General features: G+C 43.3%; 10 protein-coding genes across 10 annotated transcripts; 4 read left to right on the forward strand and 6 right to left on the reverse strand.

Annotated features, from left to right (window-relative positions):
- Positions 1 to 572: 572 nt before the first annotated feature.
- LOC105565881 (endoplasmic reticulum-Golgi intermediate compartment protein 2) lies at positions 573 to 2,457 on the reverse strand. Its single transcript, XM_012019429.1, has 6 exons — positions 2,262 to 2,457; positions 2,035 to 2,196; positions 1,535 to 1,907; positions 1,196 to 1,446; positions 853 to 1,113; positions 573 to 776 (listed from the first exon to the last, which is right to left on the reverse strand). The coding sequence occupies exons 2-6, from the start codon at positions 2,135 to 2,137 to the stop codon at positions 589 to 591; spliced, it is 1,176 nt and encodes a 391-aa protein (XP_011874819.1). The 5' UTR covers positions 2,138 to 2,196; positions 2,262 to 2,457; the 3' UTR covers positions 573 to 588.
- Positions 2,458 to 2,991: 534 nt separating this feature from the next.
- LOC105565882 (histone H2B) lies at positions 2,992 to 3,789 on the reverse strand. Its single transcript, XM_012019430.1, has one exon. It carries the CDS (start codon positions 3,697 to 3,699, stop codon positions 3,328 to 3,330), a length of 372 nt encoding a protein of 123 aa, XP_011874820.1. The 5' UTR covers positions 3,700 to 3,789; the 3' UTR covers positions 2,992 to 3,327.
- Positions 3,790 to 3,904: 115 nt separating this feature from the next.
- LOC105565883 (histone H2A-like) lies at positions 3,905 to 5,063 on the forward strand. Its single transcript, XM_012019431.1, has one exon. It carries the CDS (start codon positions 3,992 to 3,994, stop codon positions 4,364 to 4,366), a length of 375 nt encoding a protein of 124 aa, XP_011874821.1. The 5' UTR covers positions 3,905 to 3,991; the 3' UTR covers positions 4,367 to 5,063.
- Positions 5,064 to 5,151: 88 nt separating this feature from the next.
- On the reverse strand, positions 5,152 to 6,328 carry LOC105565884 (15-hydroxyprostaglandin dehydrogenase [NAD(+)]-like). The gene has a single exon (XM_012019432.1). The coding sequence runs from the start codon at positions 6,046 to 6,048 to the stop codon at positions 5,260 to 5,262; it is 789 nt and encodes a 262-aa protein (XP_011874822.1). The 5' UTR covers positions 6,049 to 6,328; the 3' UTR covers positions 5,152 to 5,259.
- Positions 6,329 to 8,821: 2,493 nt separating this feature from the next.
- Positions 8,822 to 11,546, forward strand: LOC105565885 (histone H4). The gene has a single exon (XM_012019433.1). The coding sequence runs from the start codon at positions 8,874 to 8,876 to the stop codon at positions 9,183 to 9,185; it is 312 nt and encodes a 103-aa protein (XP_011874823.1). The 5' UTR covers positions 8,822 to 8,873; the 3' UTR covers positions 9,186 to 11,546.
- An 85-nt stretch (positions 11,547 to 11,631) lies between these two features.
- LOC105565886 (histone H1B-like) lies at positions 11,632 to 12,509 on the reverse strand. The gene has a single exon (XM_012019434.1). The coding sequence runs from the start codon at positions 12,346 to 12,348 to the stop codon at positions 11,677 to 11,679; it is 672 nt and encodes a 223-aa protein (XP_011874824.1). The 5' UTR covers positions 12,349 to 12,509; the 3' UTR covers positions 11,632 to 11,676.
- Positions 12,510 to 14,708: 2,199 nt separating this feature from the next.
- Positions 14,709 to 16,596, reverse strand: LOC105565887 (short/branched chain specific acyl-CoA dehydrogenase, mitochondrial-like). Its single transcript, XM_012019435.1, has one exon. The coding sequence runs from the start codon at positions 16,362 to 16,364 to the stop codon at positions 15,114 to 15,116; it is 1,251 nt and encodes a 416-aa protein (XP_011874825.1). The 5' UTR covers positions 16,365 to 16,596; the 3' UTR covers positions 14,709 to 15,113.
- A 1,748-nt stretch (positions 16,597 to 18,344) lies between these two features.
- Positions 18,345 to 18,940, forward strand: LOC105565888 (histone H3). Its single transcript, XM_012019436.1, has one exon. It carries the CDS (start codon positions 18,507 to 18,509, stop codon positions 18,915 to 18,917), a length of 411 nt encoding a protein of 136 aa, XP_011874826.1. The 5' UTR covers positions 18,345 to 18,506; the 3' UTR covers positions 18,918 to 18,940.
- A 1,418-nt stretch (positions 18,941 to 20,358) lies between these two features.
- Positions 20,359 to 25,525, forward strand: LOC105565889 (transmembrane protein 145). The gene is made up of 5 exons (XM_012019437.1): positions 20,359 to 21,024; positions 21,362 to 21,869; positions 22,407 to 22,544; positions 22,638 to 22,893; positions 22,973 to 25,525. The coding sequence occupies exons 1-5, from the start codon at positions 20,642 to 20,644 to the stop codon at positions 23,161 to 23,163; spliced, it is 1,476 nt and encodes a 491-aa protein (XP_011874827.1). The 5' UTR covers positions 20,359 to 20,641; the 3' UTR covers positions 23,164 to 25,525.
- Positions 25,526 to 25,588: 63 nt separating this feature from the next.
- On the reverse strand, positions 25,589 to 26,268 carry LOC105565890 (peptidyl-tRNA hydrolase 2, mitochondrial). Its single transcript, XM_012019438.1, has one exon. It carries the CDS (start codon positions 26,244 to 26,246, stop codon positions 25,899 to 25,901), a length of 348 nt encoding a protein of 115 aa, XP_011874828.1. The 5' UTR covers positions 26,247 to 26,268; the 3' UTR covers positions 25,589 to 25,898.
- Positions 26,269 to 26,291: the final 23 nt, after the last annotated feature.

Genomic DNA, 26,291 nt, shown 5'->3' on the forward strand with positions numbered 1-26,291 from the left:
GGCACGTGTACAGATGATCGAAAGCAGCTTGCTATTCCGGCTAAATTAAAGAACAATATGACATCACTGAAACTAAGTTTGTAAGTCTAATAAAAAATAATAGTGAGCAACACATACATACAGTACATGTAGTATGTGTGTTGCTCACTATTATTTTTTACTAGACTTACAAACTTAGTTTCAGTGATGCCATATTGTTTCTTCATTTGGCCGGAATAGCAAGCTGCTTTCGATCTGTACACGTAAGCCATTTAATTTGTATATTACACAAATGTTTCCGCGAACTGACAGTTTTTAGGTTAGAAAGGTGCAAAAGTGCAGAATCACTCCAGCATCCCCTTAAAGACACGTGTATACATATACATGCACTCGGTATTTAAATACAGTGTCATAATTGTAATTTTGTATGCTAAGCAAATTCTTATAACCATTACAAGTGTACAAGTACTTTCTTCATTGCAATTATTATACATATATTTACATTAATATGTAATAGAGAATGATTGCATCATTAAATGTATCAATATACCATTAGTTATTATTATTGATTCGTATAATAAAAGTCCATAAAATCTAGAATACAAATTTTTATTGAGGATGCATGATATCAATACTTTGAGGGGCTGTAACATCAAGTAAATTTATAGTATTAGACGGCTGATAATTTGTGGAATGTGACGGGACAGATAATCCATAATTATCTGCTTGCCTCTCCAAATTGAGAAATTTGCATCTCACAATATACCAGAAGCTTTGTACAAGGTTCTTGACCAATCCTGTGAATTCAGATAATTCAATAAATCATTGCATTACTGTTTGCTGAAGAAGCGATTGTTTGCAAGCGCCGCTTACCGCTTGTGACAAAAATACCACCTACAGTGGCACACAGCTTCACTAAAAACTGAAAAATTGTATCACGCTCCTGGGTCACTTTGATCTTAAGTGCACTCATGTCGTACTTGAAGAAAATCCCGGGTATTCCATGAGATCCTTTATGATGATCAATTGGTCTCTGATGATCCTTGACACTGTATTGGTACGTCTTGGACGTACTCAGCAGTGTTCTGATGTCTGTAGGGACAACCTCGACGAAATACTGATAAAGCATCATATCTGAAAGCACCGTTCGTTAAACATGCGAAACATTGTACCAATTTATTTCCAGTTTTCTTTTTGCAGTAGTAAACAAACTTACTGTTATCCGCAATCTTCTCGTCGCCTTCAAGGGGATGCACAATGCCCGGGCTAGGTCCACCGAAAGAGAATCTATTGATTCTATGAGTAAAGTTGTAGTCCCGGTCAGTCATAAATGCAGAAATGTGTATATGCCCGTGCGGCACAGACAACGATTTACCCGCGGTTATGTGAAAGTTACCCGCCACTTTGTTAACGTTCAGACTACCGTGAACACGGCAGGCATTTGGTGCATAATCCGGCACGTACGATCTAACAGGTACAACAGTTGTATGCATTCGCAAGTGACTAATGTACTTTCAACAAGTGCTGTAAATTACAAATGGTAGTCTGCACGTACCGCTCCGGCATCTCGCTGTAAAGAGTAACCTGATTGGATTTCCAAAGTAGCTCATGAATGGCATGGTACTCCTCCCTTAAATACGAATTCATGTGCTTCAGAGCTTCAAAATGTGCCCTTTGTTCCGGCGTAAGCTCCCACCACGTGTCCTCTTCCTTCAAGGAATCGAAGTCTATCATATGCTGATTCGTAGAGTCTAGAACATCGGCGCCGATACGGCCGCATGGCATCGCCACCGTTACGTCAATATTGATTTGTAGCTTCGCGTCGATTTCCGTGTCCGGCTCAAATTTGAATTGCAATCTACTGTCAAGATAATAGCTCGTTTCAGCTATCACCAGGTACGCGATAATAAGAATTGTAAAAACAGAAACTGAAACAGAAGCGGACTGTTAGTCGGCTGGGGTGAGCGGGCAGGAGCGCAGCTGTTGTCCAACGTGAGGATACACGCCGTGTGTTACACGGTACATTTAATACCGTACTGTCTGTGCCACACTCACATGTTCCACCAACCGCGGTTTTGTCGACGTACAACTCGGGAACCTTCGGGAACGCGTCCAGCTCCTTGACGGTTTTAACGTTGACGTGTCGTCGCCGCAACATTTTCACAGCTCTACACGCGCATATTCATGAATGGTCTACGGCAGTTATTTACGACTAACCTGCAACAAGTATTCGCTGTGTTTAGAAAATAAGTCCCGGAGTTACGCGCGGCTCCGGTGTTTACCTTCAGCACGGGTTTTCGCGACCATATTCAGCACGCGTGGATTTCAGCTGCATAAAAGAACGCGTACAGCGCGGTAACTAGTGTTTTATACATTTTTTGACACGTGGGATTGTGTATGCACTTACATCCTGCCATGCCTCGTCCACACTCGTCCATACAGGAAATATGAAACACGGGAGTAGCCAATGTGTGCGCGAAAAGCCGCTGTATAAAAATTATAGCGGCGATCATCTCGCATACGGAAAGATGGCGCCACAATACACCCGACATACGCTTGAACATCGCGATGCAACTTCTCAGCTAACGTACATTTCGAAACGTAATGAATTGAATATATTTTACGCGAGGTATCGGATAGCCGTGTGACCCGCGCGCTCGGAACTTCCTCAGTCGAAATATTTCAATATTCAAATAACTTTCCCTTTCAAAGCTGCGCAAACCCACACGGTCGATGCGCCAAAACCGGCCCTCGAAGTCCTATTGGGCTCGCTTATGCCCGTTTCTACCAATGTAGATTAACTTTAATCTCGGCTTAAATTATTGCTTGTCTTTTTCCAATTCGCAAAACTAGAAAAAGATACAATGTAAGTTGAATCGAGATTAAAGTTAAACTGCGTTGGTAGAAACGGGTATTAGGGCACGAAAGTATTTGGAGGTGAATACTTTAGGTTCATACGATTTTCGAAAATAAAACTTGTCTAATGGACAAAAATTCGAATACAATCCTCGTGGCGAAGAACTTGCACAATTTGTCTATTTTATAAACTCGTTTCTACATTATTAATTTACCCGAGTTTACATCGACGAATTTATAGTTACATACATAAATCAAATATCCTAATGTACAAAAATGCAACTGCAAATAAGAGACCGTCCGTACAAAACACGGGTTATTCTAATAGACCGTTACGGGAGATAAATCTCGATACTCTTTCCCCAAAGAATCCTGTAACTTCAAAGTACACACGTGCGTAGATTGCAGTAGAAATATTTGAACCGTGAGAGTGCCGATCGCAAGAGGAAATTTGTGGCCCTGATAAGGGCCGTTTATCTGAAGAAGAGCGCTTCACTTGGAGCTGGTGTACTTGGTGACAGCCTTCGTGCCTTCGCTCACGGCGTGCTTGGCCAGCTCGCCGGGCAGCAGAAGTCGGACGGCGGTCTGGATCTCCCGGGACGTGATCGTCGAGCGTTTGTTGTAGTGAGCCAAACGCGACGCCTCGGCGGCGATGCGCTCGAAGACGTCGTTGACAAAGCTATTCATTATGCTCATAGCTTTGCTGGAGATACCGGTGTCCGGGTGCACTTGCTTCAGTACTTTATAGATGTAGATAGCGTAGCTCTCCTTCCTCTTGCGCTTCTTCTTCTTGTCGGTCTTGCTGATGTTCTTCTGGGCCTTGCCGGCCTTCTTCACAGCTTTGCCGCTTGCCTTCGGTGGCATGATTCTCGAGGTCTTCGTACAGCGCCGTGTAAGCGATCGCCAAGACGGAACTTCGAAAAGTGAGGCACCCGACGAGACGCAGCCTTTATATACAATACGGCGACTGCAGCGCCGCACCAATCGCGTGAGGGGACGCGGTCAATCGTTACGCGCTCGGCTCCCCATTGGTCGCGCGCCGCCACCGCGCTACGGTATAAGTAGGCCGGCGCAGCGAGGCTGGCGACACAACGATTCGAGACGTCGTACGCTGCACTTCGCTCTGTAAAGTCTCAGCACTCGCTAATTCGCAACCATGTCTGGACGCGGCAAAGGTGGCAAGGCCAAGGGAAAGGCGAAGTCGCGCTCCAATCGCGCTGGACTGCAGTTCCCCGTCGGCCGTATCCATCGGCTTCTGCGAAAGGGAAACTACGCCGAGCGCGTCGGCGCCGGTGCCCCGGTATACCTGGCCGCGGTGATGGAGTACCTCGCCGCTGAAGTGTTGGAGTTGGCAGGCAACGCCGCCCGCGACAACAAGAAGACCAGAATCATTCCCAGGCACTTGCAGCTGGCCATTCGTAATGACGAGGAGTTGAACAAGCTGCTCTCGGGCGTCACCATCGCTCAGGGTGGCGTACTGCCGAACATCCAGGCGGTCTTGCTGCCAAAGAAAACCGAGAAGAAGGCTTAACTTACGCAGCACCACACTCACAAACGGCCCTTTTTAGGGCCACCAATTTTCTCATACGAGGAATGTTCCGTTTGCAATGCCGTTTCTACACGCTATCTTCAAACATAATTTATTTAGACTATTATATAACAAGTATTCATATCTTGGTAATACTAGATGAATTAAATTATCTGAACGTGTGCGTAACGTGTACTATTTGTTCAAATCTCAATAGCACACAGTATCAAATACCAAAGGAGGTTATTTAAAACATTTTAGATTAATGTACTTTGTTCTTTTGCGTTTGTTTTATTCTCTATGAGAAAGCGCATCGTTGTGAAAAGAATATAATTGTAAATTTTGTTGTAAGTTAGGGAAAGAGCTGGTACATTTATGCTTAGGGAAATTCAGAGAAGTAAAACCGAACATCCATATAAATATATTTTTGTTACTCTAACTTTTGAGAATGTTAAACTTTTCGAATTAGCTGAAACAAATTTGAAATATTTTGTAATAGTGAGGGGAAAGATGTGCAGAATATTTCTATAAAGCGATTGTTAAAAGTAGAACATCACAAGGGTTAAATAATCAATAAAAATCTTACTAAATAAGACTAGTTATTTAATTAGTGCTTTATTAGATCGAAACGTTTTGAAAGACTCCTATGGTATTTTATTTCGAAAATTTTACCTGCATTGCAAATGGTCATTTTATGTTAACTTGTATTTATTTACATATGAACCTTAAGATTCGGGATAGAAAGGGTTAAGACTGTTATAAACGTTAATTATTATGAATATGATCAATTCGGTTATAATGCCATTATTTATTTTAAAGTTTGATACAATTTCATACACATTGACTTGACAGCCATCGTGCAGATTGAAGCGAGATGAAAGGTCAAGCGTCAACTTTTATACGGGCAGAGATCGCTTGGAATAATGGGAAAAGTCAACAGCGTACGGCGGTTGACCACCTTCGGCGACCCAAGTCGCTCCGTTCTTGCCCTTCTGGATGAGCTGTAGCATCGCAAGTGCAACATGGTCGGTAGTCTGCGTCGGATATTTCGCCAAACCGTCGAAGTCTACCGCAGCTTGGACCGAATCATTCATCTTATCTTGGATGTTTGCAACCAACGCTGTACGCGTGACGCCCGGACACATGATAACAACTCGCACTCCGGTTTTGTCGTGCATACACGCCAGAGCTTGGCTGAATCCCAGAACGGCGTATTTCGATGCCGAGTACATCGGCAGAATTGAATCCGCCTCCAATCCAAGTATGGATGAGATGTTGACGATTACTCCGCCCTTGCCGTCCTTATGCTCCCCCATGTAATCGAGCGCCAGCATAGAGCCGGAAATTAATGCCTTGACATTAAGCTCAAGCGTCTGCTCCCAGTATTTGTCGTTCAACATACCGGCGTTGTTGATGAGAATATCAAGGCCGTGGAATGCGTCGACGATCTTCTCGAATGTCTTCTTCAGCTCGTCGGCCTTCGTTACGTCGCAGGCGAAGAAGACGGCGCGGCCCTTGCCGAATTCCTTCTCCAAAGTGTCCGCCGCAGTCCGGCCGCTCGACGTCGGCAAGTCGACCACAGCGATGCTCTTCGCACCATTGCGAAGCAGTATTTCGGCGTACTTGTAGCCTAATCCAACAGCCGCTCCAGTGATCATCACAGTTTTATTCTGTACGTTATACATTATGCCATGAACTTTTAGTCTTCAACGAAATGCGATGTACGTCGGCGAAATGCGGAAAGGAAAGTGCTGCTGTTGCGAACATACATCGCGTCTCTATATAGTGTTTTGTGTTAGCGCAATGATAACTTATCGCGCTGGGGAATGATACGTTGAAATAAAACGTTCCTACGACTAACGGCTCTCTTATTCGCAAATTTTATTTGATTATTTCCATGAGTTCCAAGCGCGTGAGTGTGCGAACGAGCTACGAATAATATTTGTATGTACATATTTCAATATATTTTAATATATTTAAAAAATTGTAATACCTATATGTAAATAGAAAAATATAACGTAGAAAAGTTGAAAGACGACACTGCTGGCAAATTCCAATTAAAATAAAGAAATTTATATGTATTGCAACAAATGTTACTACATGCGTCAATGGTTGAAATGGTGAGACGCTTTAGAGTGTAGGAAGATCCAGGTTCAAACCTTGACTGAAGTAGTTTTTTTACATAGAATTTGCCGGTCGAGTTATCTTTTAATTTTCCTACTTTGGTTAATTTCTCACTGGCGACAACAAATCTTTATTCTTGTTATAAAAGTGTTAAGTAAAAGTAACAATGTCAACTCAAATAGCACAACGTCGTTATCAACTTACAAACAGGCTTTTAAGTTCTTCCGAATCGGCGTGAATCTGTTCAAAATTAAAAGAATTCCTCTCCTGACGAATTCTTGTGTAGGATAAAAAAAGAGTTCGAGCGTTTAAATGGTATTTGTAAATTAATATATCAAGCTAATAGAGCCAAGACTAGGTTATAATTACAAAATGAACGTACGTTTTGGCACAATATTTCGGAGATTAGTCCATCTTTAGTGTGCAATAAATGATATAAGCTTACATGAAATTTTTAGATCTTTTCTGCATTCGCAAAACAATTGATAAAATCAATTGAATAAAAAACAAACGGTTTCAAGACCACAGTCGTTTGCTTCTATCAATAAAGTAATGCTTGCTATTCTAAAACTTGTTAAACAATATGGTCGGGAGTAACATCTGGGAGGTATTTCGAACGAAGGACGACTATCGAGGATTCAACAGTAAAAATCTGATTTTTACCGTGGAATCCTCGATAGTCGTCCTTCGTTCGAGATGATAAGTCTCGACCATATGTTGGCCATATTGGCTCTATTTAACTTGTATAATTTTTAATTATTATTATTTTTAAACGTATTTGTTGACTATAAAATAGAATGTTTCTAAACGCAAAGAATACAATGTATATATAAAAGAATTATTTTTAGAATATTCGTCGAGAAAGTTTTTGAAATATTCGTTCAGAATAATTGTTAAATATTCATCAAATTTATGTATCGCACATTGCTGTATAATACATTAAATTGTCTTTCGCGAAAGGTAGTGACGCATATAATCATACTATATATAGCCGACACGCTATATTTGGTAGATTATTCTATTCGCATTAAAAAAAATATTTACAGTAGTACCAATCGAATGTTCCACTAACACGAATGACCTATGGAATATTCCAAATTTTTTTGAAGATAGAAGTGTCTTGTGCTGTCTGGGAAACGCCTGTTTTCGCTAGGCGTACGAAAGATAACTCTCTGCATGTATTGACGATACATGTGTAAACGGTCTACACAGAGCTACGTACACACACTGTAAAAAGCATATAAATTTACATACCATAAGTAATAATTGTAATTACACTATTAATAACGAAAACCCGTGAATTTATGTATTGCAAAAAGTAATTTTTTACTCTTGTGTTGCGTAAATAATTGTTTCACGAAAAATTTAAGGCAAGCGGATTACTTATGGTACTAGGTAACAACTCTACGAGATATAAATTTACTGACGTACGTAAGTATTGTGTGTACATCTTTAATAGATGGTTACCAATATTTCCGACTGATAATTGTTAGCTTACGCAAAATTCTTCTACAACGTACGCTATGTTCGCTATGTATATTCGATATATTCACTTAACTATGTCTCTTGAGGTGTTTAATTTGTAGCTACATTTCTAGCACATCGTCATGGGTGAGCACGTACATACGTTGAACAAATGGCTAATATTATCTTTCTCTCACTGGAATGCCTTCCTTGTGGTCCGGTTCCTTCTTTTCCGTGTTATCTTTAATAAGAGACAAAAGGTGACTAATCGGATCGCATTCACTCGAAAATATTCTTTCTATCATCGTAACTTTATTATCATTTTCCAAGACTTAAAAGATTAACAGCGATCTTAACTGATATTCGGAATAGTCGATCAGGAGGACAGAGGAGAAAAGAGATGGGAAGAAATTTGAATGGCCTAGAATATCGTCAAACCAAACTGTTCATCGATTTGTTAATCGTTGATAGCGAACAAATTGTCAGGTTGCAAGAAAACATCATGCAGATTACGACGTTTGCGATTTTTTCTCCGAGACATCGTTCGTAATATGCATGCGCTAGCCGAAAGATTGCGATAGACATGGATGTCATATCAAAACAAGAAAAAATTTCGACTCCGCAGTTGATCCTAATTCTCCATAATAATTGCGGCAATCGTGTAAATGGATCACTAGAAATTTACGTAGATCAATGTTGAATTCAATTATACAGCAGCGAAATGTTTCGGAGGAAACACGCTCAAGTCTCTCCGACGCAAGTAGCCAATGGTTGCGGCGTCGTCGTTGATTGGCTGCCGGAGTAGTGGAGGGGATACGCCTGCCGACGTGCCTATATAAACCGCCGGCCGGGACTCACCGGATCACTTCTCGCCGAGATATCGCAGTGAGTACGTTCCACGCAGCATATCGAATAGTTCAAGATGACTGGTCGCGGCAAGGGAGGAAAGGGATTGGGAAAAGGAGGAGCGAAGCGACATAGGAAAGTGTTGCGTGATAACATCCAGGGCATCACCAAGCCAGCCATTCGTCGATTGGCCAGACGTGGCGGTGTCAAGCGTATTTCTGGCTTGATTTACGAGGAGACCCGAGGTGTCCTGAAAGTCTTCCTGGAAAACGTCATTCGTGACGCTGTCACCTACACCGAGCACGCCAAGAGGAAGACAGTGACCGCCATGGACGTCGTCTACGCTCTGAAACGTCAGGGCAGAACCCTGTACGGTTTCGGTGGTTAATCCCGCTCTCACTTTATCAAATCAACGGCCCTTTTCAGGGCCAACAATTTTTCAAACGATCGAGTTTTCTCTCAGGCGCATATCCAAGTCTAAGATTAAGTATACACAGAAGCAAGTAAAACGTTATCATTTCGATAATAAATATGTTAATATTTGTTCTCGAGAGATAAGATATTCACTCTGCGATTTTCAAGTTTTTATGAATAGTCCGTATAGAAGTTCGATATTCAGTTTAAGCGCGTATAACTGGAATGGCTTTAACAGTGTATACATTCCTGTTTTAGCCGCTATTGAGTAACAACGAATCGCGAGCAATGCAATGTATTCCGATCCATACGCATGCGTATAGCTTTAAGTGGCTTTCATCAACTTTCTAGACAAAGTTAACTGCACTAATATGAGACTGACACGACTACATTAAGACTTGACACATTGATATGCGGTTAGTAACATAGCACTGCCCAAATAATCGCTCAAAAACGACTGACTGATTCCCAACGCCAACGGAGAGGTGTTTAGAATTCCTTGTTGATTTTTATTTATTTTGGTTCCACCGCTATAATTGTTCTCAATGGTCAGAGTTTCGGAAGAACTATTCGCGCGAGAAGGAATTCACTTAATATATAAATAAGAATAATGAAAAGAATGTTTCGAACGAATGTGAAAATACAAGTGGGATGGAAACGCGATTTTTAAAAAATAAATTTAACAAAGTAAATGTATAAAAGTATGAATATAATTTACTTATAAGACAATAACAGTTCTTTACATAATTCATTTGTTACATAAAACAAATTTTAACGAGGGCGAGTAAAAGATTATTACTTCTTTCACCACTTGTTCAAATTGTAAGGTGATCCTGGTTTTTTAATTAAGTACCTCGCAGAGGTTTACATGTCCCGCCTTCTATAGAAGGAAAACAATTTGAAAAATACTTTTATAAATAATTGTATGTGCAGTCTACTAAATAATATTTTTTATTTTTTTTAATTTAAAAAAACTGAACTGAATACTTTTGAAGATTGCGATTGGGCCTTTCGCCAAACTATGTTCTTTTTAATAGTTACATGTCAACATTGCATAAACACAAAAGAGCGGGAAAATCCATTCAATTTAAAATTGATTTTATAACTGCTTAAAATAATTTGGATTATTTATTTGTACACCTAAATTAATAAAACATTAGCTCGCTACTCATAGCCCAAACAGCACACCATGTCTAAAAAGACAGCTTTAAGACGTCTTAAAGACGTCTTTATGATGTCTTTTAGATATGTGTGCTGTCTGGGAGAGTAGTGATTTTTAGGACATACCTTGCATATATGTATAATAGAAATAAAATAATGAATCGGCAATTTTAAGAATATAGATATTTCACGCACCTTTTTATTTATGTATTCAATGAGTTACGAGCGCGAATGAATTGTCGAACGTATCGTTCTTTTACTAGGAAAAGTGGAGGTTTTACGTTTAGAGATAAATGCAAAATGTCAGAAAGGGGGAATAGAAGGAGAAATAAGAATAATGAAACAGTATAAAATAGAAAGAAAAAAAAGGATGCAGGGAAATAACGTGAAAGAGGGGAAAAGGGAGAATAAAGAATTGAAGAGTCGGGATATAGCAATATGGAAGAGGAAGAGAGAAATATTGGTAGGAGCGTATGTCGAGAAAATCGAGTAGAGAACAGATATAAAAAGAAAAAGATCATGCGAGAAAATAACAAGAAATAAATGTTAGGCCATAAAGATTGGTGGAAATAAAGACTGAAAAGGGAAGAGAGATGAACACGAAATATACAAAAAGGAAGCAATGATTAGCAGGGAAAAAGATTAGAAAGAAAAATAGTAAAGGAGAAAAGGAAAAACTGACGAGTGAAAAATTATTTGTTGAAACTCCCGGAAAGAATAGACGAGATTACGAGAGAGATTCTTGCATCAGGGAGGAAGAAATTAAACATTGATAAGAGAATACGTTGGATGAAGAAGGAAAAGAGAAAGGAAAGATGAAGGGATAGTAAGAATTAAAAAGAGGACGGCGAGGCTGAGGTAGAGAAATTGCGAAAGGTATTTGAATAAGTGGAAGTTGGGCGTAAGGAGAGTTAAATAGATTATACTCGGTTATTTAGGATAGTATGGAGAATGAGAGGAAGGTATGAACGGATGGAAACTAAAGTATTTATTACAATGAAGTTCTACTACTTCTCGATCGTAAAGTAAAATGAATCGTCTAGCAGAAGCTAGTCCATCCAGTACACGAATTATTCTTCAACGTACTGTTACTAAACATAAAAATTAGCAAGCAATTGTTTCAACATTTAATCTCTCCGCTATGTACCGTTAATAAATTTTAACCAAAGTATTCAGGATTTCAAAGGAAATATTAGCACAGGATTAGAGGGTAAAGTGGCAATTGCAAATTTTCGAGTCGTATTCCTCGTCAAATACGGTTTGGGCCCTGAAAAGGGCCATTTAGTATATCTTTCGCAGAACAATTATTTCTTTGCTGCGGCCTTCACGGTCTTAGCCGTGGCTTTCTTCGGCTTGGGCGTCTTTGTCTTCGCCGCCGGTGCCTTTACGGCCTTCTTAGCCTTGGATGGTGATTTCGGCTCTGCGGCGGCTCTGCCCTTCTTCGCGGCAGTTTTCGCGACAGCCTTCTGAGCGGATTGCTTCTTCGGGCTCTCCACGACCTTCTTGGCTGGCTTCTTCGCGGCAGCTGGTTTTCGCGTAGCGGCCTTCTCTACCTTCGTATCCTTCTTGGTGTCCGAATGAGCCGAAGCGCGTTGCGCCTTCCCCTTGGGCTTCGGCTTGCTAGGCTTGTCGTTAGTGGACAGCTTGAAGGAGCCGGTGGCGCCTTTGCCCTTGGTCTGCACGACGGCGCCCGCCGAGACGGCGGTCTTGAGGTACCTCTTGATAAAGGGCGCGACCTTCTCGCCGTCCACCTTGTAAGTGGACACGATGTACTTCTTGATCGCCTGGAAGGACGAGCCTTTGCGATCTTTCAGCTCCTTAATGGCCGCCTTCACCATCTCGGAGGTTGGCGGCCGCGACGAGACCTTCTTCTGCTGCTGCTGCGACTTGGCCTTACTCTTGCTGGCTTTCTTGGCGGAGGCGGTATTGCTCTCCGCACCCTCAACCGCCGCGTTTCCACTGACCTTGTCCTCCATCTCCAACAAGGTGCGCTGCTTTCACGGTTAAAACGATCGTCACGGTATCCTACAGAATGCAGAACAGTCAAAGTTTGTCTACACACCGGCCCGCGGCGCTCTTTAGTACTCAGCGCGCGGACCATGGAGAGAGACCTACCCACTATGTCGCCCGGTTAGTTTCGCGGAAAGCGACGCAGCAGTAAACGTACTTGGACTTTACAATGTTATTACCGCGGGATTAGGGCCGCCAGGAAGACGCCGTGGGGATCGACACGTAGCCACGTGTATGCGGTTTCGTTTCAGGCCCGGCCGAACGCTCCCGCGGCCGGCGGCACGCGTCCGCGACAGAATTTCCCCGCTTGCGTATTTTCGCGCCGATAGCGTAGCCCACGGAAAAACATAAAAACTAGGCCTTTCTCGAAAGATTTTCGATCATGTCCCTCGAGAAAGATGCGCCGGCGAAACGGCGCCGCGTCCTCGGCCGATTATTTTCACCCGCTACCGGCTCGCATCTCGAAAATAAGATGCTTCATTCGCGGCCTCTCGGGATACGCGCGCCCGTAAGGTACACGAGGCAAAATGGCCTTGTTGCTTCTCGGCTTAATGGTATATAATGCAAATCGATGGATCCCACGATTTTTAATTTTCACCGTCGTCCGCTCAAATTCACGACGGACGCTGGAGATCCTTCATAAAATTATTCCCAGGACGCCCGTTCGCCAAGTCGACGAGCGGATACCGCGCAGTTTATCCCGCGGCTACGTAACGCTTTTCGTTCGAGAACCTAGGAAAAAATCGATTCAATAATGTATCCCGGCTAATCGTTTCTTTTTTCGCGGCTGCATTCGTTCGCCAAGTAAAAATTTAAATTTAGCTTATCGCGTTTTTGAAATGACGATAATTCCGACATAACTTGTGTTTTTTTTTTAAATCGTTATTGCCCGAGGTGACGGATTTTATGAACGTACCGTTAGTACGAATTGTTAATGTCAATGACGACAATAGCATAACAAAGTTATTAAAAGTTAAAATTTTATTATTACTACACAATTCTCTTAAATACGTTTGCTCGCGATCGCATTGCTAAAGCAATTTGGGTTTAACGCCACCTCTCGCATACATACGCGGGACACATTACACCGAGAGGATGATATAGTAATAGCAATAATGTGATAATATTTTTAACTGTTTACATCCGTGGAATATTTCGCGTGCGAAATCACGAATGGATTGTTCAGAATCCAATTTGCATATTTAATATTAAAAAGAAAAGTTTCCATGCACGAAAGGACGTTGAATCCTCCGTTCGCGTACATTTTGCGACGTCTAGTTTTCACTTATTGGATCTTTCTGTTGGAGTTGTGTGATTTCACAATTTCTAAACGTTTCAACTATTTCGATAAAGCCAACAATAAATATGACGTGGCGTTTGTATCAAGATACGGAAAATGTTGATGTAATCGACGTAAATAAGATTAACTTCAACATGGACGTAGATATTTGGGATATTTATGAGCAGGAGTAGAATAAAATATCGATTGTACGCAAAAAGATATATTTTATTGCATCCATTATCAGTTCTTTGGAGACAATTCCTTCGAACGGCGAACTATTTCGTGGTGCGTATTGACGCACGTAACATAATCGCATGGCGCGATTCGATTTTCAACGCATGTTCTAACATATAAGTACACATTTCTTTGTGTAACGTAAGAAAATTGACAAATTAATAAAATTCGTATGGCTCAAATGTGATAAACGCAAATTTGAAGGAATATTTAAAGGACTACGAGCCGTGACAGGATGTTAGTGTCTAAATATCTTATTCTAAATTTATTGCAAATAAAACTAATTTATAAAAGCGTAGAATAATTAACAGAGCGATTGATAACAAAAATAAATTTAGTAACAACGTAAGTACTCGAAAATGTGCATACATTAAGAAGTATTTAATGTAGTTCTCGAAGTAAAAAGTCTAAATTTTCGAAATAAAGCATAGAAATATTGAGGATAAAAAATAATTCCTTCGTACAAGTTAATAAATTTTGTGGTGGATACAAAATGATTCACGACTTCCTTCAGTGGGACGTTTACGGTGTCGTCAACCGAGAACTTGAATTTCGGTTTTATCGACATAGTTCCTTGTTCCTTCATGGGGTTTTACCTTGATCCTTTCGTGTACCATTCTTCTCTTAAGCCAACGGCACACGATACTAATTTTCCTACTGGATTGCTCACGAGAGCCAATCGGGATTTAGCCTTAAGTCACCTAATTTAAAACTCTGCATCCTCATTGGCTCTTGTAAACAGTCCAGTAGGAAAAATAGTCTCGTGTGCTGTTGGCTTTACTTAACTGGTACTATTGTATCAGCTTTTTTAAGGGAGGTTCAAGTCTTATACGGAAATCTGCAAAGATCATCTCTTGGCAACACCTTTAGGTCCTTAGGATCTAAGGACCTAAAGGCGACTCCAAGGCTCTCTTGGAGATTTGTGCTGTACGGAATGATTCATTAACAATCTACCAACGTTAATGCGCACGTTCTTCGACTTTTCTCAATACTTAGAAAAATACAATATGTAGTGTGATAAGATACTTTTTTTATATTGCTAGATTTTATACTTTCCTTTCCGAATTTATTATTTTTAGGCTTTCGAACTTACTCAACTTACGTACAAGTACATTTTTGTTTACGTACACGCGTTATATTGTCAAAAACCTAAGAAAGACGATACAAACTAATCTGCAAACCGTAATTCTAGGAGTAATTGCGCTCGTAGCCCCTCTAGGAATATTGCTTTCGAATACATTTCGCGATCGTCGACAACTGCATGTTGCTCGTGCCCTCGTAAATGGTGCCGATTTTCGCGTCCCTGTAGTACTTCTCTTGCGGGAAGTCGGTCGTGAAGCCGACGCCGCCCATGAAGTCAATGCACTTGGCCGTGATACGGCACGCGGTCTCGGATGCGAAGAGCTTGGCCATAGCCGCCTCCTTCATGAAGTCCTTCTTAGCCTCCACCAGTCTCGCCGCGTTGTAGACGAGCAGCCGGGCGCACTCCAGCTCCGTCGCCGCCTGCGCTATCTGATGCTGCAGGCTCTGGAAGGAGAAGATGTCCTTGCCGAACTGCTTTCTCTCCAGGGTGTACGGCACGGTCGCGTCCAGGCAGCCCTGCGCGATGCCAATCATCTGCGCGCCGATGCCGATTCTACCCTCGTTGAGAAACCCGGCCGCGTATTTGTACCCGTGCCCGAACTCGCCCAGCAGATTCTCCCCGGGTATCCTGACGTTGTCGAAGTGCACCATGCAGGTGCCCGACGCCTTGATGCCCAGCTTACTCTCGGGCTTGTTCACCGTCAGCCCGGGCGTGTCGCGGTCCACGAGGAAGGCCGTGATGCCGCGATAACCGGCGGCCGGGTCCGCGTTGGCGAACAGCACGAAGACCCGCGCCACGTCCGAGCTCGAGATCCACATCTTCGTGCCGTTGACGACGTAGTCGGCGCCCTCTCTCCTCGCCTCGGTTCTCATGGCGAAGGCGTCCGAGCCCGAGCCGGGCTCCGTCAGGCAGAAACAGCCCACGGAGTCCTGGACCAGCCTGGGCAAGTAGCGCCGCTTCTGCTCCTCGGTGCCGAGCTTGAGGATCAGCGAGTTTATCAGCGTGTTCTGGATGTCGACCGGCACGGTCACCGCCGCGTCGACCTTGGAGATCTCCTCGAGGGCTAGAATCGTGCTCATGAAGCTGCTGCCGGTGCCGCCGTACTCCGTCGGCACCTCGATGCCCATCAGGCCGTTCTCGAAGAGCTTGCGGAACACGCCGTCGTCTATTCGCCGCTCCTCCTCCATCTTCCGCACGAGCGGCGCGATCTCTTGCCTGGCCAATTTGCCGACCATCTCCTTCGTCATTAACTCGTCGTCCGTGAGTTGCGTCAGCGGACCCGTGTGCTGCCGGAGACGCGACGCGTGTAGGTGCAGCTGCCTCGTCGCGGCCAGCTCTCGCTGCGCCCGGCGTAGAACGAGACGCGATGTGGACGCATACATAATGGGCGCGTTTTGCTACGTTTTCCTCGGGCAGAAACGAGAGAAAGGAATACTCGCGGGGAATACGATCGGTAGAGCGTGATGTGTGTATGTGAATCGGAGGATGACTCGTGCACGCGACTCGTGCTCGCTGAAGACTGTCGAATCACTCTGTTGGTATCACGTGTTACGTTTGTGACGTGGCATTTATACTGTCCGGTATACACCCGACACGCGACTGATAAAGATTTGACATGGCCAAAGACCGAAATTTTAAAGTGTAATCAGGCAACGCCGCAGATTCTCTGTGGCGATATCTTTGAAAAAGGTAGGGGCACATTACGGCATTGATTCGTGTCGTATCGATAAAAAAAACCCTGAGATGCCAAATAATCGAGTAATCTATTCCTGATTATTATTCAAACCGAATTAATGCACTACACTGTGCATTCTGTAAAAACGCTCTGTAGCCGACTCTACGTAGCATCGCATAGCAAGAGAGAAGCGAAGAGCGAAAAGAAGAGAGCCACACAACTACAGAATTACGGAGCTTATGAAGCGAAAATCTTACAGGGCCCGAAGCCCGTGTTCCGAATCCTCTTTTTTTTTTTTTAATCGCTAATAGCGCCGCTAAAATTGGGAGTGCAGGATTCTTATTGGTCGAGAGGATCTTTTTACGGGCGCTTTTGTCTCGATAAAAGAGGATTCAGAACGCGGGGCCTGAGAGAATCTGCTTCGGCGGTCTTTCAGCCGCGAGTAAAACGACCGAGAAATTGTCGAGAATTGGAAACAACGTTATTGAAGGATTGAATCTTGATTTACAGCACCGAGTTCGTAGCCTCTCCCCACTTGGTCTATTTGCGTAAACGTCGTGTGCGTAGTCATGAGCGAGCAGATATCTAAAAATCATCTAATCTTATCTAATGAAGTCCTATTTATATTTCTCAAGAACGCAGCGTCGATTATCAAATTTCACATTTCGTTAAAATAATCGGACTTGTCAAGTACGCGCGTTTTCTGCATTGTTAACCTACTTTGTTAAGGCCATTCTACAATTGCGTAAACGTGGTTGTTATCGGTTGTACAGTGTTGTACAGTTTTAAACTAGCATCTCCGATTGTAAAGCCCGTTGTAAAAGATGGCTGAACTTCATCTTTCACGACTACAACGATGTAGGACGTAAAAGCTAACCAATCATTCACTTCAATTACGACGTATCTTACTCTATTGTATATTACTTTGATGTACAACACTTACTACTACTTCTACTCCTACAACTCAACAACTACGTTTACAGAATTGTAGAATGACCTTTAGAATTACTCGACGGACCGCGCTTTTGTAGTAAAATTATATTCTTTCAACTTATGAAAGACGAGCTCATAAACGTCTGGTTAACCCCTAACCGGAGTTCAGTCGACTCCCTATCTTTTTTCCGTCTTGGGCTCGGTTTCACCAACGTTGTTCGACTTTAAGCTTAGCTCGATTCGTCCTTTGTCTCTTTGCAATTGTTACTTCAGAGACAAACGTGAATCGAACTAAGATTAAAGTTAAGCGACGTGCGGTGAAACCGGGCCTCATTGTTAAGAAGAGATAGGGTCGGTTTCACAAGTGTCGGTTAACAGCTAATCGAAGGTTAATTGACTCTGTCTCTTCTTAGGTAACAAAACGGAAAAAAAGACAGGAAGTTGACTCTAGTTAGCAGTTAACCGAATTAAACTGGCCCTAAGTAACCGAAATTTCTCCTTCCAAGCAGCGATCCTGAAAAAGATTGCACGATGGACATGCATCACAAAAATTTCTTTGCGCATTTCGATGAAATCTTCTCGAGCACATTCTCGCAGACCGAACGAAAAGGGCGAAGAAATTCGCTCGCTCTTCGCAGGTCGCGCGAATCCCGTTTCGACGAAACTCGAGCCGCACGCGATCACGAATGCGCTGCGACGCATGCACCGCGGCTCGCGCGAACGGTAGTGGCGGGGAATTGACCAATCACGCGACCCAACGCCGCTCTCCGCTGCGCATCCCCACCACCGTCGCGCCAGCCAATCGGCGTCGCGCGCCCGGGGCCAGCTATCCTATATAAGCGCGGCATTTCGCCACCGCAGGCTCAAACCGCTGTTGACCGTCGCATCGTACGAGAGACAACCGAACTCGATCGAGATGGCAAGAACGAAGCAGACCGCCCGCAAGTCCACCGGAGGCAAGGCCCCGCGCAAGCAGCTGGCGACGAAGGCGGCTCGCAAGAGCGCGCCCGCGACTGGCGGTGTCAAGAAGCCGCATCGCTATCGCCCTGGAACCGTCGCTCTTCGTGAGATCCGTCGCTACCAGAAGAGCACGGAGCTCCTGATCCGCAAGCTGCCGTTCCAGCGGCTGGTCCGTGAGATCGCGCAGGACTTCAAGACCGATCTCCGCTTCCAGAGCTCGGCCGTCATGGCTCTGCAGGAGGCGAGCGAGGCCTACCTCGTCGGCTTGTTCGAGGACACCAACCTTTGCGCCATTCACGCCAAGAGGGTCACCATCATGCCCAAGGACATCCAGCTGGCTCGCCGAATTCGTGGGGAGCGTGCCTAAATTGCTTCTTATATCAATCGGCCCTTTTCAGGGCCAAAAGTCCTCCGTACGGTGGAATGTCTCGGGCTACCAATTCACCTTTAATTTGTTACGAAAACGTCTCCTGCCTTCCACACGTTCTTCTCCGAGCTCTTGCACAGGAGAGTCTACAGTGTTCCAATTCACGCACGAGATACATAGGGAGCTTTCCAGCAAGCGACACAAGTCAACACAAATGTCGTTCTGTCTTTCTTCGCATTCAATGAATAATAAAGACAGAACGACACTTGTGTCGACTTGTGTCGCTTGCTGGAAAGCTCCCATAGTTTGTCCTCATTCACCAATGTTAAAGAAAGATAAATAATGCATGCATATCGTGCGTGAAACTACGCGCTCGTGCAAAGTTCATCTCGCTTACTCGCACGCTTCGTCTCTGGCAGCATTTTCTAGAAAAAGAATTAAATTGTTCCGAAAGCAACGTAACTGATGCGAGCGCGAAGTAGACTTCGGCGAAGCTGCTGCTGCAGATTCTTCGAAGCGTCTTTCTCTCCCGTCTTTGTTGAGTGGAGGAATACGTCGAAACGTTTGTAACCGGCCGTAAAATGCCCCCGAGAGTAACGTAATTTTGGCGCGCTCTTCAGCGAGGCTCGGGGACGCTGCAATGGCGTCTCGAGACGCGACTACGCGCGCCGCGCTGGAAAAGCGAACGATGCAGCCGTTAATCGGTCTGCCATTTTCGGCAAGTCTTGCACAAATGCGGGACACACGGAACTACGTGGAGGGAAGGGAAGAATTCGTCGAAGTTCGTTACGAAGCGCGCCAAAACTGCCGACGTCACGACGGCGTCGCTCCGCGAGGTGGCGCGGGCGGGCGTCTCCGGTTTCAATATCGCTGGTAAATGGAACTCTGATAAGCCCCCGGGCATGAAATCATCCTTATTTCGAAGAAAGAATGTATTTGCACTCGCGCGCACGAGCGAATGCTCTTTGCGAGGATCACGTAACCACTTGAGTCAGGTTAGGTTGGCTTGCAAACACGAAATACGAGTGGAGTAGAGGGTCGTCGTAGCCAGCGACGCGCTTCAGTCGTTCTCATTAATAGCGAATTCGCGATTGATCGTTGGATCGAATATCGCGCCGTCCTTCGCCGTCGCGTTTTTGCTACGCTCCCGTGGTATTTTTGGCCGCTGGCGAGAAAGAGAGAGCGGCGGGGCTCTCGCGACTCCCGAGTCTCGGACTTCCGTCGCGAGTTTAGAATGCGAGGGCCCTTCCCTCCGTTTGTTTTCCAACCGCGGTGACTGCGAGAAGGGGGGGAGGGGGAGGGGGAGGAGAGGAACGCGCACGCCGGAGGAAAGTCCCGGGGGTCCCCCGGCCCCGGCGATGTCGACGGGCGACGGTTTCTCCTCGGAGCCGACGGTCCGTTTGGGTGGGGAAAATCGATAGGAAAAGGCCGAGCTCAAAGTGCCGAGGGAGAGTACACGCGGCGGTGTCGTTAACGGCTCTCTCTCTCTTTCGCTTTCTCTGCGTGCGGGACGACTGGGATATCTCGCGGCTACGCCACGGCGGCGACAATGCCGTCTCAACGGAGATGCCCCCGGGCGAGTGTCGCCGCGTCCCGATGAGCGGCGCGGGGAAGCGTCTGCGTCGCCACAGCTGCGTGCGATCTCGCGGCGGAAGATGCTGAGGCTGCCCGACGGCTCTTGACGCGACGGGATCGGCGGCGAGGCAGCCGGCGGCCGCTGGAAAATGACCGCCGGTCGGCGGCTGGTGCGCGCCTTCTGCGCGCTTCTCTGCTGCCTGTCGCTGCGGCCGGATTACGCGCGCTCGACCCACATCACCGGCACGTTCGACACGCGCGAGTTCTTCCGGTTCCTCATAAAGTTCGGCTTCCAGAAGACCGACCGCCACCGGCAGCGGGACTCGTACGGCTACATATTCGGCAACGTCACCGCGCGCACCGAGTTCGACGTGCCGATCACCCTGGCGATCCTCGACCGCGGCCACTTCCTCGAGTATTACGGCAACCGCACGCTCGCGGACAAGAGCGCCGCGTGCGCCTACATGTTCAACACGCTGAAGAAGAGTTCCTACGACCCGGACTGCAACGAGGAAGGCCAGGACTTTTTGAGGTAGCCTACGCGTGGCGTGGGTGTACAGTGGAAGGTCCTCTACCATGAGATAAGCTCCTAATACGAGATAGCAGGGTTTGCTCTGCATTAATAGGCATCGTCTACTCGATTTGTGAATTCATTGCCCTCGGAGTGAAATCCGTTCAGTGGAAAATTCACCGTTGGGTCGTGTAATCGTTTTGAACAAAGATTTGTTATTAAATTGGCACGTTGAAAAGCTGCTATCTCATTAAAAAAAAAGAGGACTCTTCTCTGTACACGGTCCCTTGGGCCCTGCCCTCGTTCTGTCTCGAATCGCAGCTGAACTAAACTTAAATTTGCCTCGTAACCTTTGCAGGCGGGTACCGTGTCCTCGCGACAAGCTCTGCCCGGACGAGGACTCGGTGTGGAATATCGTCAAGGGGCACCAGTTCACGTACGTCATACAGGACTTCTGGCAGCCGCGTTTCTGGTACATGAGCCTGGTGGCGTGCTACAGGAACAGGACGACCTGCCAGTGGGAGTATTACAGCAGGCACGACGAGCTGGAGTACGACATCTGGCTGGTGAACGGCAATCCGAACGTCAGCGGCCTAAACAGCCTGACTTATCAGTTCTCCTACGACCGGCAGAACACCATCGAGCTCTACCTGCTGTTCTTCGTGTGCTACATCATACTGGTGCCGCTGCAGTTGTACGCAGTGAGACTGCAGAAACACCCAGTGACGAGGTTGTTCACCGCTAGTCTGTTGTTGGAATTCGTGGCGGTGTGTCTCATCCTGATACACGTGTTGAAATTCGCACTGGACGGAGTAGGATACGAACAATTGGAGGTCGCGGGTGATATTTTTGATATCCTGTCACGGGTAAGAGAATATCGAACGCTGCTGAAGTGTGATGTTGGAGGAAAGTGAGAAAGATAGTAGGCTTTCAACGTTCAAATTCAATCGCAAGTCTTTCGCAACGACTACACAATTTAACAATCAATGGCCGCGTTCAGCAGACACAACTGTTGAGTGAGCGCTCAATGATTTCTTAATACGATTGGATCTAAAAGTATTAACCAATCATACCGAGCGCTCACTCAACAGTGTCTGCTGAACGCCAATTTTCCACAAACGCAAGCAATAAATTCATGGTGGAGCCAACAGATGATGCCTATTTAGCAGAAACTCCGCTATCTCGTTACAGAGGACTTGTCTCTAATAAATTCGAGCGATCTAACTTCATTCCAATGTATGAATCGTATTAATCTTCTCGAGTTTGTCCGAAATATCGATTTATGAGCAATCAATGTGAATGAATGTTATCCAACTATAAAGTAAAAAAATTAGCTAGTGTCCCTCTTGGTGTGTATTATCGGCATGGAATTTTAATGTTGAATTTTTTTTTCACATTTCTAGACGTCCTTTATGTTACTATTGCTCCTGCTTGCCAAAGGATGGGCGGTAACAAGAATGGAATTAACATGGAAGCCACTGGTATTCGCTATATGGTTTTGTTACGGGGTTGTTCACATCTTATTATATGTATGGAATATGGTAAGTATGTACACTTTCCCTGTATATTATTTACACGCGCATCGATTTGCCCAGCGAATTATCTTACTAACTAGCTAAATTTTTTGGTTTCAGACAGAAGTTGATATCATCGAGGACATAGATGAGTATCAAACTTGGCCAGGATGGTTTATATTGTTATTCCGAAGTGCCATAATGGTATGGTTTCTGTATGAACTTCGAAACACCATGACATACGAGCATAATACTCAAAAGTTGAACTTTCTCCTTCATTTCGGCGCGTCGTCATTGGTTTGGTTCATATATTTACCCATTATAGCACTTATAGCGCTTCAAATAAGCGCACTGTGGAGGTTTAAGCTGTTATTAGGTGAGTGAAGTCTGTAAAAACGTTGAGATTAATTTCCCCTCGCCTGTACCTCGCGTCTCACGCATTGTCGAATTTACAGGTATAACGTACTCGGCGGACTGTTTCGCTTATTGCGTAATGGCACATTTATTATGGCCCACCAGAAGTGAACAATATTTTTTACTCGCGCAAGGCGCGGACAATGGTGACGAACTCGATGAATTCAACGAAGCGCCGCATGTATTAAATAATTATGTAGAGCCGCCGGAACTCGGTAAAATAATTACTTAATACTCGTCCATTGGAAGTATGATATTAAATTGACGACATTTTTAATTACAAGTGATGTGATGTACATTTGCCAAATGGTCAAGCTAATAGGACGGATAATACTCTAATATGTGCTAACGAACTGAAATATTGTGCACATACCACAGTTAGAGATATCAATTGTCAAATTCGGTCATGTGATATGAGATCGGTAGACAACGGAAGTAAACGAGTATGATATGAGTATGTGCTATGAACAAACAGGATTGTCGATTTCATATGTACTAGGTGTCCGGAAATTCGAGGATAATAAGATTGCAGCACGAGAGTTCGTGAAAAATTAAGTAGTAAAGATGCATGTAATTTTTTTAAAAATAAAGTAGTACTTTAAGAGTTTAAAATCTAACCAGTCGTATGCGTTGGTCAACGAGTCATTCGTCCGTGCGTGGAATGGTATTGGACGTCGTTCACACACGTTCGCGATCACAGATTACTCTTTAACTAACGATGATTAATTATATTGTAAACGTTTAAACTCTTATACTTAAAATATTGCTGGTTTTTTTAGTAGAATGCACCTTCACTACTTTAATTTTTTATAAATTGTTACGCTGTAATCTTTTCCTCGAATTTCGAGACATCTTGTAGATTAATAATCAACAGTATTTAATTACCAGTAATTTTATATCCACAAAGTTAAGAACTAAGTATTTATCCATTCGAAGGATGATATGCGTTTTAATATTCTTGGTGTAAGTTCTTGCATATTACTTATTAAGATAGCATTGGTCAACTGGTATGATTGTACACTTTAGAGGACATAAAAATTAATTATATATTAATACACAATTTCTAAAATCATTTTCCAAACTACTTACTCATATCATGTTCATGTTCAACTTGAGTTTAAAATAATGTTGATTTTTGCTGTTTTTCTAATTATTTTATACATTTTGATTTTATCAGACAATATCCTTGAAACCTTGACATATTGTATCTGTGCAAAGAATATCTCACAACAACAGCATACTTTTTTTTGAAGCTATCGTTTAATTCGTCATTACATCTTGTAATTATTCCACGTTTATTACTCCAAGAATATTACAATGTGCGCTTGAATAAGAATGGTGGAAATAAAACTACGTATAACTTTCATAACACACAATTTGAATTCTAGTTGAGTGGTTTAAAAGTTACGTATGTGATGTGTGTGTAAATAAGTCATGCTGATTTATCAATAGCAGACTTTTAACAAGAAATACGGGATGTTTTAAAATTACCAGACGTTCTTTTGACTATAGATTCTTTGACCAATTCGTATCAGGACACTAGCTTTTGAGCAATTAGCGATTGAAAAAAAAAGAAATAGAACTTTTCTCCGGTTTATTTTCATTAAATATAAAAAAAATGAAAGTTGATTACAAAAGTATACAGTGTTAGAAAATTAAAAGGATAAGATTGTTGAACTCCCTCAACGGCTAAGGAAATATTTACAACTTGCGCAAAGAAGCTATGATTAAAAAAAAGTATTTTTTATACGTTTTGCATAAGAACATTTTCATATATTTTCTTTTTCCTAATTTCATAGGAAGATTCAATCTTTTCAAGTGTATAATCTTAAATTGTCATCGGTTTGTTATTAGATAGGCAGCGTGTATTATGAGTAACAATCACGTACACACGAACACAGAAAGTGAAAGAGCACTTGTATAACATTCTTCCGATTTTATTCAAGTAAGTTCACACATGTTGGTTGCACATTGTTGAATAAATATAAATACTTTATATGAAAACGATTGAGACATGATCTGACACATACGAGTTTACGCTAGCTGTAAGCGCGTGTTTTCCTGTCATACTACTATTATTGCTCAAACTTGTGTAACTTAGGTAATATGATTGTGTATACTCTCTTGAGAATATTTTAATGCTCATTGTCAGCGTATATGTATATCTCGCGGGATCGGTAAACCTTTATATTACATTTCTAATGTCCGCACTAAGATGAAAGCAATTTAATATAATGTGTTTTTTTTTATTTACTCTGTTACTAAGTATGCTCGTTATATTTAGAATTTTAAGCAGTTTTTTGTGTGAAGAGCACATTTTTAGATATACGTTACGCAAATTATGTTTTTTGTGAATATCAGTGTGTCTAATACGTACATAATTTATTTCCAAAAGTATATGCGTATCTTCAAACACGTTTTGAGATGCTTTTGTAGATAAACGGAGGAAATAGCGTTATATAAATAGCGAATATTTTAGTATAATCAACTTGTTATATCACGTCATTACGATCCAGGAAAGATATTTAATCGATCTTTTTTGCCAGGATAGATAATGTATCACTTGATAAATAATAATTGTTTTATATACCTAACTTGAAAATTGTATACGTGCAATTTATAAATCTCTTCAATAGCGAAAGTAACAAGAAGTACAATTTTAATTTACTAACATTTTATTGTTGCATACATATTCTTTCTATACATTATATACATGTGTTAAATACACTATACAGTACTATATACAGTGTATAGCATTTCAGGAACTTGGTATCTGCCCAAAGAGGATACAACCGTTTTCATACAAAAATTACATTTCTTTTTTCTAAAATTACATTAAAAGACGTTACAACTTTCGTGTTATTTTTTAAATATCAAATTGTTCGACGAATCATTGTATTTGGATGTGAAAAGGTTTGATTTTGCAACGGACATTCTTTTGAAGTTACATAAGAACGTAACACAAAGTTATAATAATCTCAGTCTCGATGTAAGACTGTCAATAACTTCATTGGAGCCGGGTCCTATGCCGACGACTGTGATTGTACCGGGCTTCACCTGAGTTATGCCAGCGTCTTTTATCACGGCAGTAATTAAACCAGCGCGTCGAGCTGCGCTCGCTAGGGTCAGCAGTGCCTCCTCGTTCGGTATTTTCACAATGATCTTAGGCTGCCCACTTTGTAACCAGGTCTCGAACATCAACTGCCTCTTCTTGTTGTTCAAGATCTGGCGGTAGCATTCCAGGGCGGCGTGAGCGCACTGCGCGGCAGTCTTGCCTCTTCCCATAGGTAAGTCCGACCGGACCACTATTACCATCTTACACTTCTCTCCGTTCCAAACGGGGGGCAGGAAGGATCTGAC

Source organism: Vollenhovia emeryi, unplaced genomic scaffold (assembly GCF_000949405.1).
Source record: "Vollenhovia emeryi isolate VEMERY1.0 unplaced genomic scaffold, V.emery_V1.0 DF939148.1, whole genome shotgun sequence".
NCBI classification, from domain to species: domain Eukaryota; kingdom Metazoa; phylum Arthropoda; class Insecta; order Hymenoptera; family Formicidae; genus Vollenhovia; species Vollenhovia emeryi.

Bases quoted from the DNA above. Each gene is read 5' to 3' on its own strand.
- LOC105565881 (XM_012019429.1), bottom strand. From the start codon at position 2,137: ATGTTGCGGCGACGACACGTCAACGTTAAAACCGTCAAGGAGCTGGAC. The intron at 1,447-1,534 runs GTACGTGCAGAC...TGTACCTGTTAG, and splicing joins TACAGCGAGATGCCGGAGCG to ATCGTACGTGCCGGATTATG. The intron at 777-852 runs GTAAGCGGCGCT...CTGAATTCACAG, and splicing joins TGGTATTTTTGTCACAAGCG to GATTGGTCAAGAACCTTGTA.
- LOC105565882 (XM_012019430.1), bottom strand. From the start codon at position 3,699: ATGCCACCGAAGGCAAGCGGCAAAGCTGTGAAGAAGGCCGGCAAGGCC.
- LOC105565883 (XM_012019431.1), top strand. From the start codon at position 3,992: ATGTCTGGACGCGGCAAAGGTGGCAAGGCCAAGGGAAAGGCGAAGTCG.
- LOC105565884 (XM_012019432.1), bottom strand. From the start codon at position 6,048: ATGTATAACGTACAGAATAAAACTGTGATGATCACTGGAGCGGCTGTT.
- LOC105565885 (XM_012019433.1), top strand. From the start codon at position 8,874: ATGACTGGTCGCGGCAAGGGAGGAAAGGGATTGGGAAAAGGAGGAGCG.
- LOC105565886 (XM_012019434.1), bottom strand. From the start codon at position 12,348: ATGGAGGACAAGGTCAGTGGAAACGCGGCGGTTGAGGGTGCGGAGAGC.
- LOC105565887 (XM_012019435.1), bottom strand. From the start codon at position 16,364: ATGTATGCGTCCACATCGCGTCTCGTTCTACGCCGGGCGCAGCGAGAG.
- LOC105565888 (XM_012019436.1), top strand. From the start codon at position 18,507: ATGGCAAGAACGAAGCAGACCGCCCGCAAGTCCACCGGAGGCAAGGCC.
- LOC105565889 (XM_012019437.1), top strand. From the start codon at position 20,642: ATGACCGCCGGTCGGCGGCTGGTGCGCGCCTTCTGCGCGCTTCTCTGC. The intron at 21,870-22,406 runs GTAAGAGAATAT...TCACATTTCTAG, and splicing joins TTTTTGATATCCTGTCACGG to ACGTCCTTTATGTTACTATT. The intron at 22,894-22,972 runs GTGAGTGAAGTC...TCGAATTTACAG, and splicing joins GAGGTTTAAGCTGTTATTAG to GTATAACGTACTCGGCGGAC.
- LOC105565890 (XM_012019438.1), bottom strand. From the start codon at position 26,246: ATGGTAATAGTGGTCCGGTCGGACTTACCTATGGGAAGAGGCAAGACT.